This window comes from Stegastes partitus, unplaced genomic scaffold (assembly GCF_000690725.1).
Source record: "Stegastes partitus isolate 25-593 unplaced genomic scaffold, Stegastes_partitus-1.0.2 Scaffold1166, whole genome shotgun sequence".
NCBI classification, from domain to species: Eukaryota; Metazoa; Chordata; class Actinopteri; family Pomacentridae; genus Stegastes; species Stegastes partitus.
This window is the reverse complement of record NW_007578897.1, coordinates 133,367-152,407: the sequence shown is the minus strand read 5'-3', so window position 1 is coordinate 152,407 and position 19,041 is coordinate 133,367. Positions and strand designations below refer to the sequence as shown.

Genomic DNA, 19,041 nt, shown 5'->3' with positions numbered 1-19,041 from the left:
ACCACAGCGGTGTTAATAACACCTCCGCAAATCAGCAGCTCATATAGATGCTGCAAAAAATCTACAGTGGAAAATGCCTCATGGGTGTCCACATGCAGAAAACACATTTTCAGGACATTTAAGCTCATCTAAGAGACGCGTGTATTTTTATATGTTGTAGTAATGCAAATGCAACCAGCCATCAGAAAGAGATAAATGTCTAGAATGTTAGAAAGCATCATTCATGTGGCTCATGGATTGAAACTATGTCATCTAGAAAAACAATAAAAAGGTTTAAACATTCCCGACCTACAATACCATCCCTTGGCAAGTTTCAACTGGCTTGTTTATTATTTGTAAAGAATCTAGGCCATTATTTAGGGCAGGCCGACATAAGTAACAAGGCCAAATCCACAACGTAAACAACACTGTTGGCTCCCCTTAGCAGCAGTTTGTCACAGCTGTCACCAGCTCGGTTTCATTCAGAAGCATATCATAGATGAAAGCCTTCGTGCAACAATAGGTGTCTCAGTTTTTGATTTACTGCACCCATACAATACAATACAAAACAACGCAGTGAATGACTTTAAATGACGCATGGTAAACGAGATCATTCAGATTGACACGGCAGATTTCTTCTTTAGAAACTGTTTTTTGACAAACACTGCAGAGACTGAGGTCATGTCTTGAGTAGTTTTTGTAAGAATTTAGGGAGTACGTCGTATTTATCATTCTCCATGTGGATAATAATTTATGTGAGGAGGTTAGGTTTACACAAAATATACTGAATGAATGGAGCTCAGAGTTTCATCTCTGTTTTTTGCAGATGATGTGGTGCTGTTGCTTCATTGAGCCGTGACCTTTAGTAAACACTGGGGAGTTTCGCAGCTGAGTGCAAACCATCCAGGATGCAAGTTAGCACCTAAAAGTCTGGGGTTCTCTGCTGGAAACCAGTTAATTTCTCCCTCTGGGTTGGAGGTGAGTTCAAATATCTCTGAACTTTATTCAAGAGTGACAGTAAAATGGAGTGTGAGATGTACAGATGGATCAGATGGTGTTAGAAATGTATATGATCAGACACATGATGGTCTCATGTTTTGTGTGTTTAGATGGAACTGTATTAAGTTTAATAATATTGTCCAACCATCGAACACAGCATCACTTGCATTGCTGGATGTGTACTGCTGGGATAAAGTTCAGAAGGAGCAGTTTGACCTGGAAGCATCCTGATCTTTGTGTTTACAGCCTAATCTATTGCCCATGTGTCCATCCTACTCCCTTCTTGAGGTTTCTTTCTTGTGTTTTTTTTTCCTATAGAGATTGAGGATTCCATTAAAATGTATTATATTCCTGTTAAATGGCACCGTTAAATGTATATAATGATGATGTTTTTTGACATTTTTTGCTGGTAAAACACATTTTTGTGGCCATTTCAAATGTTTTTGAGGTTGGGAAAAAACTGAAACAAAGTCCTATGAGTTACTGGACAATGCAGTTTTGCATTAATTTTTCTTTTTAACGACTGATTAATTGTAATGACTGTGATGGTAAACAGTACCATTGCTGTGATAAACCTACAGAAAATTGTCAACTGAACCTGTTGTTTCCTGCAGCTCTGTGAGGCATTTTAGGGATTTTCAACTCAAAGCACCATCTGCTCAGCACCAAAGTATAAAGAAGAATGTAGCAGCTTTAAAAAGAGTCGGTGGAGAGAAAAACTAAACTGAAAGACGACTAGATATTAGATTTAGAAACACGGCTCTAAATAAATGCTAAAGCCTGTTTGTGTTTGCTTCATGTGTAGCCACAGTTAAGTGAGGATGTGGTTTTGTGTTTCCAGCCTGTTACATAACCACCAAGTAACCAAAAAAACACAAGGAATACATGTTTAACGTCAGAATAGTGGCTGGTTATGCAACCGATATGAATCCAGTAGATCAGGTTATTTGTTAACTGTCGACATAACTAGTGCTTAATTTTGATAATGCATTCATAAAATAGTTCCACAGGACTGTTAAAGGGCAACAGGGTGGTGCAGCAGTTGGCAGCATCACCCGCTGGGTTTGAATCTCATCCTGGCATCTTTCTGTGTGGAGTTTGCAAGTTCTTCCTGTGGATGAGGCAGTTTTCACCAGATTCATCTGTGATTCTAAATTGTTCTGTGGACTAATGATCCATCCTTTAACCCTGAGTCTGCTGGGAAAGTCCTGGACAGGACAACAGGATGCATAAAAACGGATAGGTGGACGTAAAAGAAGTATTATAATTGGCAGTTGTATAATTCTGAGTGGGCAGATGGTGGCGCACTTGGTTCGCACTGTCGCCTCGCAGCAGGAAGGTCGCCAGTTGGCGTCCCAGTGGGGGCACCGGGATCTTTCTGCGTGAAGTCTCCATGTTCTCTCTGTGCAGCGTGGGTTCTCTCCAGGTTCTCCAGCTTCCTCCCACAAGGTCCAAAAACATTTTGAGGTTAATTGGTGATTCTAAATTGTCTGTAGGTGTGAATGTGAGTGTGCTTGGTTGTCTGTCTCTAAGTGTAGCCCTGTGATAGACTGGTGACCTGTCCAGGTGAACCTGCCTTCACCCTGAGTCAGCTGGGATAGACTCCAGCCCCCCATGACCCTAGTGAGGATTAAGCGCTGTATAGATAATGGATGGATGGACAATTCTGAGTGATAGTGCAATAAAATCTTTGCTTTAAATAAAAGATGAACACACCCTGAAGAATTAATTGTCCAGTTGAAATGTCAAGGTGTGACCCATCCAAATCAAAAACCTCAAGTAGAAAAAAAAAGTCTACAGCCAGTCCTGCTTGCAGTTCACCATTTTAATCAGAATTTTACCAGTAAGCAACATTATTTAATCCTCTGAACCCCAACACTAAAAAAAGGACACTATTTATCAGAGTCAGAAACTGTAGGCACATAAATGATCATCAGATTCTTAACCTGTCAAAAGCAAGTTATCATAAACACATGTTGTTTAAAGTGCTTTATAAGCAAAATAAAGTTAAATAAACAAATAAGTAAAAGAAAAATTGAAATAAAAAAATTAATAAACAATATACATGAAATATACATGATTATACAGATAGATAGATAGGTCTGAACAAAAATATAAACGCAACACTTTTTTTTTTTGCTCCATCCACTTCACAGGCATATCAAGATGCTGATTAGACAGCATGACTAATGCACAGGTGTGTCTTGGTGGCCACGATAAAAGGCCATTCTGAAATGTGGTATCACACAGCACAATGCCACGGGTGTCGCAAGTTGGACGAGATGGAGGGAATGTCTTGGCAAAGGAGAAGTGATTGACAGTCTTTTGATGTCAAAAAAAAAAAAAATCTATCTTCTTTAAAAAAAGGAAAAGTTTTTGTGTTTATTCACAGTTGAAGGTTTCTGGTGATGTTACACATTAGACATGTAGAGTATTTCTGTAATTCTGTTGATATTTTTGTGAATTTTCAAACAATGTTAGATAGATAGATGTTTTTTGTCTAAGGGTTTGTGTGTGGCAAGGTGCTCGGTGGTTGCCTCACAACTAGAAGGTTGCCGGGTCGCATCCCGGTGAGGACACCCGGGATCTTTCTGCGTGGAGTTTGCATGTTCTCCCCGTGCAGCGTGGGTTCTCTCCAGGTTCTCCGGCTTCCTCCCACACAGTCCAAAAACATGTTAAGGTTAATTGGTGATTCTAAATTGTGTGAATGTGCTTGTTTGTCTGTCTCTAAGTGTGGCCCTGTGATAGACTGGCGACCTGTTCAGGGTGTCCCCTGCCTTCACCCTGAGTCAGCTGGGATAGACTCCACCCGCCCCCGCAACCCTAGTGAGGATTAAGTGGTGTATAGATGATGGATGGATGGTTTGTGCGTGAGTGTGTGTCTTTTCATTGTTGCGTTTGTCAGGCAGCAGTCAAGATTAAAGCCAGTGGTTAATGAGGGCGTGTGATGCTGCTCACGCAAATAATTGTGACATCTTAATTAAAGGGTTGACGGCTGAGCCCACATTTTTGGAAATGTTTCACAGATCTGAACAGCTGTTTGTTTTTTAGTGCCTCTTGTCACGTGGCTGCTCACATAACTAAAAATAAAACTGAAAGTAAAAAAAGTCACTTTTACAATTCATTGTGGATATTCATCACAGAAACTACTTGTGAGACGTCTGCAAGCACAATTTATTTCCATTATGTTGGTTTAAAACGTGTGGCGTGCCTGTTTTACATGTGAATTTTAAACCAAAAAGCAGATTTTGAACTCTTTTTTTAATATTGTCAGTGCTATGTGTTGCGCTTGTGCGTTTAGAAAACTGTTGATGGGGTCAAACGTATTTCAACTTATTGGCAGTTTCATAGATGAGTTCTGCAACAGATTATGTTTACATGTGACATTTCTGAATCTCATTTTTCAGGTCAGAAAAAATCGTAGCTCTGCAGTATATTTGTGTTTGTGAAGGCGCCCATTTCTTGAAAAATTTTCGGCTTCATAGTTTGTTTTTGTTGTTTCATAGGATTTGTCTTAATATATCCGTTTAATGTATAAATGAGACAACTGTACTCTTTTAGTTTGTTTTTGAGATGTGATTTCATGATTCTGAACCATAAAGTCTGCCGCAACAAGTAACTTTTCAGCTTCAGATGATCTCAAAAGTTTTTTTTTAAAAGGAGTTTTAATCACAGACGAACATGATAAAAACAAAAAAAAAAAAAAAAAAAAAAAAAAAAAAAAAACACTTGAACTTGAATGAACTTGTCCCTTACTGTCCTACTTCTTTAACTTTGTTAGACGCTCATGGCATTGACACAAAACTTCTGCATTCAAATGATTGTGTATTTTAATCTAATTTCCAAGTTAAAAACTGTAAATATATGTTTTTGTTTTTTGTTTTTTTTTTAAGGGCGAACAGGGTCACAGCTAACTGCATCTGACCTGATTTCACCTGCAGCAGTGGCTTTAGGGTGTTGGCTTTTAAAAACAGGATGAACATAATTGGACGTCAGCTGTCAGGATGATGGCATCTGGATGCTCAGAGCATTGTCGCCTACGTCGGAGCAGTTGAGTGAAGCGCACACAGTCAGAAACATGGAGAAAGAGCGGAGTTTGCCAAAGTAAGTAAATTTTCCTTATTTCATACAGCTGTAAATGCTAAGAGGTGCCAGATACAGAGTTAATAATTAAGGAGGCTGATTACTGTTCTATTTGAAATGTAACTATGAAAAAACTGATTCAAAACAAAACATAATTATCTATGTTTTACATATGTTTATTTAAAAGAAGCTTTTCACATTTATCTTTCAGTGTTTATTGGTTGTTTCTCATGACATGTAGTCAGTCAGATCTCAAGACCAGCTGTAGTCTGAGACCTGCAGAATGTCAGATACTGGTCCAGTCCTATTCCTTTATCAACAACTTAAGTCAAAGTCCCAACTATATACGTGTGTCTTTCTATTGCTGGCTGACTTCTAGTGATGTTTTCGTAAAATAAGGCCATGATTATTGAGTAAGTACATGAAGTCTGTAGTAATCTATTTTATTGGCCAAAACCCAGTCATTTGCAGGACTTTTATTCAGAGACTGGGGTTTGTGTTCCATGTTGGACCATTACTTTTAGACTAGTGTTTTGTCTTCATTCACTATTTGGTGAAGTTTTGGAAAATATCACGGTCTGGGTTGAAACACAGCCTCTCACGTGTTACCAGACCGGTATGCACCAGGGCAACACTATGTCATACATTTTGGCATCATAAAATGAAAGACTGTCAACAGAAAGCATCTGCACACCCTCTAAATACAATAAAATCTCATCAATTCAAAGTTGTAAAGGGATAGCGAATGAATTAAATAATGTTTGAATCATATAGGGTTATTTCAAGCTTACTGATGACGTCACTATGAACAAGATCAAACCCTTGGCCAGATGCTAGCTATGAAAGTGTAAGCTATCACGTTAGAACATGTAAGTACTAGTTTTCTACATGCCTAATTTTATATATTTTGACAACAAAACCCCCAAGTTAAATGCTCTACAAAATCATGATGTGTAAAATTATTAATTAGCGTTATTACAAGCCCAAAGGCCAATGAGAGGAGTTGTGTCTTCAGCAGCGACTCAAACATTTCTAATGTCTGAGCAGTTCTTCCGTGAAAAGACAAACTGTCCCAGATGGTAGGAGCAGCCACTGCAAAGGTTTGAATACCTTTAGTATTATTTCTTCCCTATATTCAGAGTTTAACACTTTATTGTGTATATTCAGGAGGCCGTGGGACACCTGTCGAGAGGTCCCCATCATTGAAGATGAACAAACCCCCTGGAAAATGATCAAGCTGCTGAGGGTCATCGCCCTCTGCGTCGTCGCTCTGTTTGTGTTTGGGTTGGCGTTTTGTAGCAAGGTCTGTTGTATTTCATAGACAAAACACACTTCAAATGTTGCAGATTAGCTGTAGTACCTTGTTGCACCACCAGATCTCACTGTTTAATACTAGCAGTGATGTGTTGACAAGCAGAGAGCATCGTTGGGGTCTAGCTTAAAAAAGATATATATATATATCTTACAAAAAGAATATAAATCTTATGCTGTGAACTATTTAGTTATTGCTGCACATATTAAGTAAATTAAAATTTACTACACAACAGTATGTGTAGTTTTTAACTTTAAAAGAAAAATCATTTTATTAGTCTAAAGAAATGATTATTGTTGTGGCATGGGGACTATATTTTAAATTTCATTTAACATTGACATTTAATTTACAAATCAGCCACTTTAACATGATCCAAAGCTTTAATGTTTTCATCTGCAAAGCACTCACATATCGATCTTGTCTCCAATGTGTCCTTTACTCCAGACATCTTTCCTTCTCCTGATCACTTTGGCCAATGAAGGCACCAAGATCCTCCTGGATGAGCAGAAACCCGTCGCTTTGTTGTGCATCGGCTGCGCTATTATTGCCCCCAGTGTCCTTCTCTTACTGAAGAGCATCTGGAAGGCGTGTTACAAAACTTCAAAGCTGCCAGATAAAACAACTGTAGCTTTGGTGAGGACCCTGATAAGATTTCTTAATTTCTTCCACCTCCCTGGTGGAAGTGACTGCTGCTTCCATTACTTTTACAAATGCACATAAGAAAATGTAAATTGTAAGTAACCTGAAAGAATTTTTTTGTAGTGTTGTCAAATTTCTTTCTGTTGCTTCCTTTTCAGGTTCTGTTCTTGGAGTTTCTAGTGTCAGTGGGTGCAGCAATTCTCACCATCGTGGCAATGCCACACTTAGACATTGTGACCAACGTGACGATACTGAGCAGCGTAGCTATCTTCCCTGCTGTCCTGCAGATAGTCGCTCAGTGTACTGCCAAGGAAAGGAATCGATTTCTGCTGCCTTCCATCACCGCCTTCATCCTCATTCTGCTCGGTTTCATCCTGTTCCTCGTCTTGTACATCACCAAAGATCCCACTGACACCCAGATGGCCATTTGGGTGGGTCTAGCTGTTGGTGGGGTCTTCTTGGTGTCTTTGAACTGGTGGGAGAACTACTTCAGGGTGATCTGTGAGAACACAAACTCCATCTTCCTCAAGATCCTGTGCAAAGACATAGCAAAGTGCCAGAACATGCTGCACATCTTCTCCAGCGTGCTCAGGATCGCGGTGACTGCCTGTGTGCTCGGAGCCTACGTCCCTCTGGCCAACATGGATTGGGACGTTGTGACCTCCATCCCGAGTCGTGAGACCAGGATCATAGCCATCATCATTGGGGTCCAGCTGATCTCTTCAGCACTCTGCCACTGGTTTGCATTGGCAGCTTGCAAGATGCACGCCCTGCGACGGTGCTTCATCCTGCCCTTGTACCTGGCCTCTCTGGCTGTGATGGCCCTGTTCGTCATCCCCGTCATTGTTTACTATCAGGACTACAAATTAAGCCTCAGTGGGACTGAGAGCATCAACTTTACAGGCTACTGTAACTTAGTCGTGGATGGAAGAAGCCAAAGTGCGAACGGCAGCGTGTTTCCAGATCTGGTTTTGGACGTTACACACACTTTGTGCTTCCTGGACATGTCCACGATCTTTGACATCGGCATGCTGACAGGTAATGAACTAAAGCTACCAAATGACAACAGACACTAGGAGATAACTCAGGCGTGAGCTTAGCATCTGTTCAGAATGTTTTCTCACAGCTAAATTGTATAAATGTAAAGTTAAGAGGGGTTGTACGCAAATCATCCAGGCCACATACATAAGGGTGGAATTTAACTCAATGTATTTATTTATCTTCCCTTTAGGTTTAGCAGTGTCCTGGTGGCTCGGCCTCACGTTGGCCACCGTCCACCTGTGGTACCTCAGTCTGTATCGCATCCAGAGGACCCAGGACCTGTTCATCGGGAGGTTTTATGAGGGAGGATTTTTAGAGCAATCGCTGCTGCTCAACGTTCGATTCGACATTCAGAAAATCGTCAAACTTTCGAAACAGTAAGTGTGGGTGAGGAGATGAGCAGTACCCTACAAACTGAGGTCTAAAGTTTAAGCTTTGCAAAATAAACTCTGAGTTTGGGTTACTTTTAGACCAGGGTTAAGACTACTAAAAATTGTTGAAGTGACATTCATTTAATCATATTTTACAAATACAGCCTCACTCATTCTGTGGAGCTTCTTTTACATTCGTCTTTTTTTTCCCACATAATTATCTCGTCATTTCTAGATTTACACCACTGGAGCCGGTCAAAGTGTTCCTCTGCGCAACGATGTGGCACGAAACCTACGATGAGATGATGAAGATAATCATTTCAATATTCCGGTAAGTTTCACATGAGCTCGCTTTTTGACTGTTGCTCGTTGTGTTTGGCTTCATTACCAGTCTCATGGTTTTGTCTTTGTGTGACTCCTCAGACTGGACAAGTACCGGCCTCAAACTGAAGACGCAACGAGAGATGTGACTTTTGAAGGCCACATCTACTTCGACGACGCCTTCAGAGATGTTCCCGGGAGTCAAGGACGCCACGTTAACGAATACGCAGAGATGCTTGTGGACATCATCAGAGAAGTTTACAGGTAAGCAGTTGTGGCCAGTTAATGTCCAGAAACATGACTCCACATTATCACCTGACGTAGAGCTGAAGCGTGTTTCGTCCTGTTGTCAGCATCTTTGTGAACATCGACAAAGACATCTTCAACGAGCAGCAGCAGATTCCTGATCAGAAGTTGGTGAGGACGCCGTACGGAGGGCGAGTGGTCGTCAGAATGCCTTACGGAACCAGCCTGGTGGTACATTTCAAGGATAAACAACTCATCCGTCACAAGAAGAGATGGTCCCAGGTGGGAAGATGATGCGCTCCTGATTCATTTCAATCTTGGTTAAAACATTTTGTAGCCTAAAATATTGGATTCCAATTCATTGTATCAGGTGATAGCCACATAAAATGGATTTCAGATATTCTTCTTACCTCCCATGTCTCACGTCAACCTGTTGAAAGTTCTTTGTAGTTCTATGTAAACATAGTTTTCGGTTGCATTTCTGCCTGATTGCTGACTATTAATGGTTATTTTCCAGGTCATGTATTTGTACTACCTCCTCGGCTGGAAAGTTTCAACCAAGTATTTCCAAAGTTGGGAGAAAGGAGGGGAGGAGCCTGAGCTGATGAGACAGTTTGAGGTAAGAGTGAAGAAACTTACAGACTGTGTCGAGGGTATGTCCTCTACATTTGAGTTCAACGTATAACAACATGATCGATGTGTCCTCCTCCAGAAAGAGAAGCACAACACCTACCTCCTGGCTTTAGACGGAGACACTGACTTCCAGCCGGCTGCTGTGATGCTGCTCATCGACCGTCTGAAGCTGTATCCTCGGGTCGGGGCAGCGTGCGGCCGGATTCACCCGACCGGGTCAGGTGGGTTACAGTCAGCAGAGGAACAGAGGCTGACAACTGGTTTGAAATCAGGCCAGCTACAAATACTGATCAATAACACCAGCTACCATCTAAATGACTAATAGACTACACTTGCAGTTGTATATAAGAACTAAAATTGAAATATTCCAGCAGCTGAGGCACCAAAAAAAAAACTTTAAAATAAAGGAAAATAACCGTCTCATAACCTCATACAGTAATTTTCAATAATTAAAGTACATTTTTAGCTTAGATGTTACATGAAATCGTGGGTTATTTGGCTTTATGATGTCTCATGAATTATCAGATGATATTCAGATGGGTAAAAACAAAAAACATCCTGCAATATAAATATATACAGCATTTAGTCAGATAGATAGATTGATAGACAGATAGTATATTTAATGATAAAAACTGGAAGATATCCACTGCTGTAAATGTACTCTTAAATTTTACAAGATATCACTCATTTTACAAAGAAATCTATATAAAATTACACAACTAATTCTGTTTTTTTCTGTTAATTATCAGCAATTTCATCAAATTTTATAATTATATTTACAGTATTAAGCTTACATTTAACAGCTTTATCTACTAATTACAACATATTTGTGAATGTATTTTAAGTCTGTTTGTAAAAAAAAAATATACATATCTTTAAAAAACAGAGGTTTTTGTGCTTATTCTAACTTACAAGTTCCTGATGTTATTTGACATTATACATATATATTCAGTGCATTTTTCTGATTCTACTGATATTATTGTGAATTTAAAAAAGACAAAGAAATACAACATAAAAATGAAAAACTCCATAAAATTACAGATTCTTTTTTTCCAGAGTGTTTGACTAAAGCGTGCATTTTTCTCCTCTCAGATTTATTGATGAATTGATTTTATTGAACAGGTGACTCACAGACAAACAGCACAGTAGCAGGTTGTTGTGTTTGTAGTAACAGCGAGTTGTTTCCCTGTCAGGTCCGATGGTTTGGTACCAGAAGTTTGAATACGCTGTGGGTCACTGGCTGCACAAAACAGCCGAGCACGTGTTCGGCTGTGTTCTCTGCAGTCCTGGATGCTTCAGCCTGTTCAGGGCTTCAGCGCTGATGGACGACAACGTGATGAAAAAATACACCATCAAGGCCTCCGAGGCTCAACACTACATCCAGTACGACCAAGGTGACGGAAAAAGTTCTTGGCTTTGTATTGCATCATACGTCACATCTACACTGTAAAAAGAAATGTTTGTTTTAAATTTTTAAATCACTTCACTGGTGTTTTAAATTGCAGATATTACTGAACAAAATCCAATTTTTAAAAATATTCACACGTTAACTGTGAAAAAAAATATTCTAAAAAAATAAGAAACAACATCTACATCAAAAATCCATATTTTTACACATTCATTCTTATATAGTGTTAGATCACATAATTGCACTATTTTTACAGTATAATGCTATTTTACTGATAATTACCCTTATTCCAAAACAAACGTTAGGTGTACTACAAATTCTTAAAATAATTTTTTTTTAAAATTCAAATGCTATTTCACAGCTTTTCCCTTAAAAAATAAAAATAAGAATTTTTAAAAAAGTATTATTTTACATGTTATTATAACATTTTATAACGTTATTTTATAATATTTTATTACAAAATTGCACCTTTTTTTTTTACACTATATTGCTGTTTTACAGATATTTACCCTTATTTCAAAACAAAAGTTGGTTGATTACAAATAAATAAATAAACAAATAAATATTGTTTTAAATGCTATTTCACAGCCTTTCCCTGTTTTGTTGAATTACAGATAATATCACGTAAATTCATCTGGTACTATCTAGTAAAGTACTAATTTGCATGTTGACTGAAAAAAAATAAAAATAAACAGGCCAAAATTGCATCATTACATCATGTCTACATCCAAAATTTGTATTTTTAAAAATAGTAATTATATCACAATGCATGAACATTAAACAATATCTCTGTGGTTTAATCTGATGTGTATAAATATGCACAATATTGATCTTTTTCAAAGTCAGCAGCCTGTTGTTGTTGTTGTTGTTGTTGTAGTTAAAATTCTGGCTTGACATTTCCTCAAACAGACTAATTGTCCCTTATTCCATCAAATTATCAGAATTTTCTGCTTTTTCTCTCATCGTGTGTCTTTAATCTTGCTGCAGGTGAGGACCGCTGGCTGTGCACGCTGCTGCTGAAGCAGGGATGGAGGGTGGAGTACAACGCCGCCTCTGACGCCTACACCAACGCACCAGAGGAGTTTAAAGAGTTTTACAACCAGGTCATTACAACAGACACACATTTCGATGCTTCGATGTTGATGTACAGCTGGTCTGGTCGTCAGTGATTGGCATGTGTTGTCAGATGTGTTTCTCGCTGTACTATTGGAACCAGTTTTGTTGGTCGTTTGACAGTTTGCGCAAAGTCAAGCTGCAGAAATATTCCGACATTGTGGCCGCCCTGTCTAATGTTTAAACATGTGCTTGCCGTCCTCAGCGTCGTCGATGGGGACCGTCCACGATGGCCAACATCGTAGACTTGTTGGGCGACACCACCCTGATTACCAACAGGAACCCGTCCATGTCCAGACCCTACATGCTCTACCAGCTCTTCAGCTTGGCCTCTTCCATACTCTCACCCTCCACTGTCGTCCTTATGATTGCAGGTGAGGCGTAATTTTGTGCTAATAGGTATAATTGCTATGCAAACATTTCTAAATGCATACAAGAATATTGTAAAACTTTTATTCAAATCAGTGAATTAAATAGGGACAACAAGGAGGTCCCAGTCGAGTTTTTGTTTTTGTCATTTCATATCGTATCAGTTCCAATCTGATACCGAAACACTGTCATGAACTTTGTTGTAAAGCCTCGAGTGGCACTGTCTGAGTGTTAGAGGGTAGGGTGTGCTGTAGCGCTATCAGCTACAAAAGATGGTGAAAACCTATATTTTCTACCTGAATGTCAGAAAGTTTATCGTACATGAGCTGTGGTACCTGGTTGTTCCAGTCTCTATTACTGTAGCGACCAGAGGACGCAGTCACTAGACCACATGCAGCTGTGTGTTAGCATTGTAGGCGTTTAGGTACCAATGGGCCACCATGACAAAGACTTCCGTGATGCTTCATGTAATCCACTCAGTACTCGTGTGTTTGGAACAAAGTAGGATAAGTGTTCCAAAATCTTATTGGCATATGTTACAGAGCCAAGGCCAGAACTTATTTGTTTACTGGAACAGCAACTTCAGCACATGACTAATGTCCACTGTGAATAGTTTTCTTTCTTTTTAAATTTGCATCCCTGGCATCTTGCCACAAGTGGCCCCTGCCTTTACAACACCTTTGTGACAGCAGATGTTTTAAATAAATAAATAAAAGCATCTGGCTTTGGTTTGTTCTGACACCGATCAATTAAAATGCCTTAATCGGCCTGATGATGGTTTTTGGGATCAGGTTGGGACATCTCTAATTCTAAATCCCATCTGAATCTGTGTTTTTGTTTTATTATTTATCACCCAAGCTGATGAATACGTTTGGGGTTTGGTAAGTGAGGTGAAGGTGGCTGAGCTCGACTGTTTGAATCATTCTGTCAGGTTGTCTGACCGTGCTGCTGGACATCCACCCCAACGCTGCTCTGGTTCTGGCTGTGATTCCTCCTGCCATCATCCTCGGCATCAGTTTCAAGATCAAGTCAGACACTCAGATCATCATTGCAGCAGTCATGAGCACCCTGTACGCCTTCATCATGATGATAGCAGCGATCGTTGTAATAGGTAAGACAACTTTGACAGTCGAGATGTTCTGTTAAAACTATGTAGCTTCTCCCTTTTGAATCACCTTTCCTATCTGTTTATCCTCCATCAGGCAACATGATCAAGGACCAAACCATCCTGACTCCCAGCAGCATCTTCCTCATTGCTCTGATGTGCTTCTACACCGTCACTGCGCTGCTGCACCCTCAGGAGGTTGGTGTGGTGATCTACGGCTTCCTTTACATCATCTGTATCCCCAGCGCCTACCTCCTTCTGGCTATTTACTCCATGGTCAACATGAACAATGTGTCCTGGGGCACCAGGGAGACAGCGCCCCCTCCTGGAGCCGCCAAACCAGCCGCCGCTGCCCCTCAGACTACCCTCCAGAAAGGTACATACCTTGCTTGAATTTACAGAATTTACAATTTAGAGCCCATGATGTTGAAGGTTTTACATACATTTCACATGTTTAGTCATACTGGTGTTCCCGCATCACTTGTAGGTAAACTTCTGTGCAGTTGTTGTACGATTTTATGTGCATTTGTTTTCACTAAAAACATCCAGAGAGCATTACCTGTGCAAAAAAAAATAATTAAGTTCTCGGCTCTTCAGATAGCTCTGGTTCTTTAAGGTGCCTTCAACAACTCTTCACCAATTAGGGGATGGTTCTTAATGCATTTTATGTGTTTTTAAAAAAAAAAAAAATTTATGTTTTTCTTTTAGGTTATTTGGTTCGATAGCAGGTAATAGCTGTAAATGAGCCACAGATAAAAAAAAATCACTTTCATTCTCATTTAATCATCTGGTCTAAAATGTCAAAAACAGGGACAAATGTCCAGCACTGTTTCCCAAATCCCAAGCTAGCGAGTTCATTTGCAATAGCAGAAAATTCCATTTTTGTAGATTTTTAGACAACTTTTTAGTTGCTGTTTGCAAAAAATGACATGACAAGAATAGAGAGAACTTAAGCTTGACTGATGTTGGCTCATATAAATGAGGGAAAAGTGGGTTTTCTGAAGGTTTGTGAAGATGGACTTATCTGTTCTTGCATATATTACATATCTTGTTCTGTCTGATCAACAGTCCAGAACCCATCTAACATTCTTACAAGTGAATTTCTTGCTTAAAAAAATTACTTTAACAATTATCAAGATGTCAAAATAGAACCAGAAGAGTCAAAGGTCACCATTTATGGTGCCTCGAGGAATCATTGTTTTAGTCGTTCCATGAGACAGTTTGAGACTTTTTTAAAGAACCTCTTGCTAAATGGTTCTTTGTGGAACTAAAATGCTTCTTCAACTGCATCAGTGCAAAGAACCATTTTTGGTTCCAGTTAGCACCTTCATTTTTCTGAGTGTTCTGGGGAGTTAGCGGTTAAAATGTCCATTAAGAGTCTAAATCACAAACCACCAAAAAAATCAGTGGACCGTTTAATTAATTAAAACTGCTGCTTAACTTGTTATTCTTACACTGAAGCCAATTCTCACCCTTTCAGCCAAAAGCAAAATCACAAAGTTCTTCTCGCGGGCCAAATGCTGCGGAAAGCCTTGTTGGAGAGAACACACCGAGGAGCTGCTGGAGGACCAGGAGGTCGAGCAGGAACCTGAGCCTCAGAACACGACTGTGGAGGACGTGAGGAACCCTGAGGAGGAGCAGAGGTGAGAACCCAAACACTGGTCTTCTGGTGTATATTTAAATAATCATTTTTTTTGTCTCTAGTGGCTTCTACATTTCAAAATATGCACAAAAATACAATAACCAGCAAATATCTGTAAAATAATTATATTGTGTATTTTTTGGAGGTTAAAATACAGTAAAAAGAAATAAATAAAGAAATAAAGAAAAAATAGCAGGATTTTACAGTCAAATGGTGAAAAAAAACAAAACATTTGTAATAATACATAGAAAAATATTTTAAAATCTACCAACCTTATGACACATAATTTTTCAAATAACAGTAAAGATCTCTAAAATCAATCTATCTTTTTGCTGATTTAAAAAAAAAGAAGCAATTTTACAGTTGAATGTGATAAAAGAATTAATTACTTTTTATAAAAATGCAGACATGTGACATGGATATGAAAAACCTTTTTTTTTCTTTATACAGTTAACATGTAAGTTAATATTTTATTCTGTGACTTTATGAGACATTATTTGTAGTTTCACACAACAGGGAAAATCTGTCACATGGAATACTAAATTGTTTAAAAATAGATAAATAAAAAAATAGTGTTAAACAACTGGACTTTGTTACAGTGCATGTGTGGAGGGAAGGGAACACCAGACCTCTCAATGCAAACAGCTGATCAAGTAGAATCATAGAGAAACAAACAACAAAGAACTCTATGATGTGGAAACTCTAAATAATGTCCAGCATCATGTTTTATTTCTAACTTTTATTTCTTACAATGTTTCAGGCAAGAGGAGCCTATTTTTGACTGTCCTAACCAATGTAAGTACTAATATGAGGCAAAAAAATAATAATAATAATCTGCTATTCTGCTGCGAAAACGTCCACACACTCTAAAACTTAATGGTGTTCTCTGTTTTGTTCAGGTTGGATCTCACAGCTGCAGAGTCTGTCTGATGACATGCACCTGCAGGAGGACACGCTGGACCAGGTGTGTGTGATTTTCTGTTCACCATGATTCTTATTGACTGTGAGCAAAACAGTCTCACAAACCTTATTGTCTTATTAACACAAGAAAGTTTAATTTCCTTGGTTGTTTATTTTATTGCTGTTACCAACACCGGGAAAAAACAGGGCTCTACATACTGAAGATATTTGACTACTTGAATTTTTATTTGTTTCTAGACTCGTCTCCCAAATGCTCTGCGTAAACACAGCCTGCAGTTCAGCCCAGTAGTCCCTGAACATTTGTAATGTCACTGTTGGCTATAACTGCGTCATTAAGGTCTTCATAGTTACAATGAGAAGTTCGTTTAAGATAAAGTGCCTGTCAAACCTCCCAGTTGGTTTTGTGGTTCAGACGGTGAACATGACTCTATGTTGTGTACTGTATTTATTAAACCCATGGTGACACACTGTTTGGTGACCACATTCACTTTCTTAAGAGAACAAGAAGTTAACTCTCAAAACTCTGGATCCAGGCCTACATCTGTCCTTCATACATAATGTGGGATTTTGACGTGTCCAGGCCAATAAAGCTACAGCATAAAAAGCTCTTTTTTCTTCTTCATGACACACATTTTCTGAATGTCTCTGCAGCATGAGGAGCAGTTCTTCAGAGAGCTGATAACCACATATCTGGAGCCTCTGCCTGAGAACAAGAAGAAACAGAAGGAAATGGCAAAGAAACTTAAGGACCTGAGAAGCAAGGTAACCACAGAACCTCACAGTGATGCTCCAAGTAATGATCAGTAATTAGAAATATACGTTAATCCATGTTTGTTTCTGCCGTTTTACAGATCACCTTTGCCTACTTCATGTGCAACGCCTTCTGGCTGGTAACAACCTTCGTCCTGCAGCTGGTGGACAGCGTCAGCATCCAGGTGCCCAAACTCGACACCAACCTGCAGTTCACCGGAGAGTACATTTACATCGATCCGGTGGGAATCATGTTCATTCTGGCTTTCGCATTGCTGGTCGTCATCCAGTTCTTCGCCATGCTCTACCACAGGTAGGAAGTCAGAGAACATGTCTTTAATCAGCAACGTCTGAAGTCCATCGTTTTTAATGTAATCCCACTGTGCTGTGTGTTGTTCCAGAGCGAACACGTTGATTCATTATGTGGCCTTTCTGGACACAGAGTCCATTTCTGAAAAACAAAGACAGCAAGTCCAAGAGGTATGTATGAGTAAAAGATCACACTACGATAACTAGAGGAGACTGTACAGCTACTAACACGACTACCAGGACCACACTGGGGGGATAGGGTCTTCTCTGTCACTGATCCTCTGGAACTCTCTCCCACAACACATCCGTGACACCACAGACCCAGTAACTTTCAAATCCAAACTAAAAACTCACCTGTTTCACTCTGCTTTTCTCACTTAAACCTCTATCTTGATATCTTGTGTTGTTTTAATCTGCTTGCTTGTATCTCTGCGTAGTCTACTTCTGTATCAGTTGCTTTTGTTGTTCTTTTATCCTGTAAAGCATCTTTGAGTTTTTGAAACCGCTATACAAATACAATGAATTATTATTATTATTATTATGACTAATGTCGGTCCTGCTTTACGTTTTAAAATTTGCATTTTGTACTTTAAAGTAGGCAGAGAAAAAACCTGTCAGCTTGTCTTCCAGATTCATCAATATTCTCAAAGATGCATGATGATGAAATAAATGCAAGGAAAATACGTGCATCTGTCTGCTGCTGCTAATGTAAATCAAATGATAATTGCAGGATGCCGCATGTGTTCTGAATGTACTCTTTATGTGAAATGATTCCTCAGCTGACAGTTTTATTTTATTGATGCAGTAAGAGCACAGTGAGTGGGAGCAGAGGAAGGGCCAATTAGCATGTAGCCGACGGCAACATGCTGCCATTAAAAATCTACGCCAAACTAGTTTTGCAGCAACTTGTTTGTCCAGTGTACCCGGTTTACACTGCGGTTAGGACGATTGGAATCATTAGTGCCGAGTTCTTTCTCGAGGTGTGATAGTTTATAAATGATAATTATCTGAATTCCACTCAGGTCGCAGATGATGAGCCCGATAACCATGATGACTTCATGTTTCCAAATGTGCTGAGGAGAAGATACGAGCGAGGCACGATGGTGTGAAGAGACGCTCCACCGAAACCTGTTTGTAGCACTTTGGAATGAGAATGTACAGTATGAAGGTTTATATGAAGGTTTTGATTTAGCTATCCATTACACTTACATTCACACCTATTTAGAATCAACAATTAACCTCAACATGTTTTTGGAGTGTGAGGGAGGAAGCCGGAGAACCTGGAGAGAACCCACGCTGCACGGGGAGAACATGCACAAAGATCCTGGGTGTCCTCACCAGGACGCAAACCGGCGACCTTCTAGCTGTGAGGCAACGATGCTAACCACCGCTCCACCTTGTCGCTAATTTAGCTATATTTATAATAAAGTTCTTTTTGTCTAGTTTATTATGTTTACATAAGTGTTACGGAAATGGAGGCGTAATGAGATGTTATGTAACTAATACAGCTGTTTGTATGATGAAATTAAACGCCAATATGAAGCATTATGTAACATTAGGAAATCAAACAAATGACAGCTCTGACTCGTTGAGCTGCTTCATTCCATCTCAAATCATCACATTTTTAGTTGTTTCTTTGAATAAACTGTTGATATTTAAAATGGTATCTGTGAAATTTTAGTTTATGAAGTAATTATTTTCTAAACTCTGTACATTTGTTTTTTAAATGAAAGTGGGAAACACCAGGATCACTAAACTAGAAACATTTTTGCTCTACTGTCTGTCACATTTCTCTCTGGG

General features: G+C 39.3%; 1 protein-coding gene across 1 annotated transcript; it reads left to right on the top strand.

Moving 5' to 3' along the window:
• Positions 1–5,056: 5,056 nt before the first annotated feature.
• On the top strand, positions 5,057–18,350 carry LOC103368524 (uncharacterized). The gene is made up of 22 exons (XM_008296927.1): positions 5,057–5,082; positions 6,229–6,364; positions 6,818–7,006; positions 7,171–8,050; positions 8,244–8,430; positions 8,660–8,755; positions 8,848–9,009; positions 9,099–9,273; positions 9,509–9,610; positions 9,704–9,845; positions 10,818–11,018; positions 12,020–12,135; positions 12,351–12,519; positions 13,446–13,625; positions 13,717–13,995; positions 15,100–15,262; positions 16,022–16,056; positions 16,161–16,225; positions 16,834–16,944; positions 17,034–17,245; positions 17,334–17,412; positions 18,264–18,350. The coding sequence occupies exons 1-22, from the start codon at positions 5,057–5,059 to the stop codon at positions 18,348–18,350; spliced, it is 3,792 nt and encodes a 1,263-aa protein (XP_008295149.1).
• The last annotated feature ends 691 nt before the right edge of the window (positions 18,351–19,041 follow it).

Bases quoted from the DNA above. Each gene is read 5' to 3' on its own strand.
- LOC103368524 (XM_008296927.1), top strand. From the start codon at position 5,057: ATGGAGAAAGAGCGGAGTTTGCCAAA. The intron at 8,051-8,243 runs GTAATGAACTAA...TCTTCCCTTTAG, and splicing joins TGACATCGGCATGCTGACAG to GTTTAGCAGTGTCCTGGTGG. The intron at 16,945-17,033 runs GTAACCACAGAA...GCCGTTTTACAG, and splicing joins TTAAGGACCTGAGAAGCAAG to ATCACCTTTGCCTACTTCAT.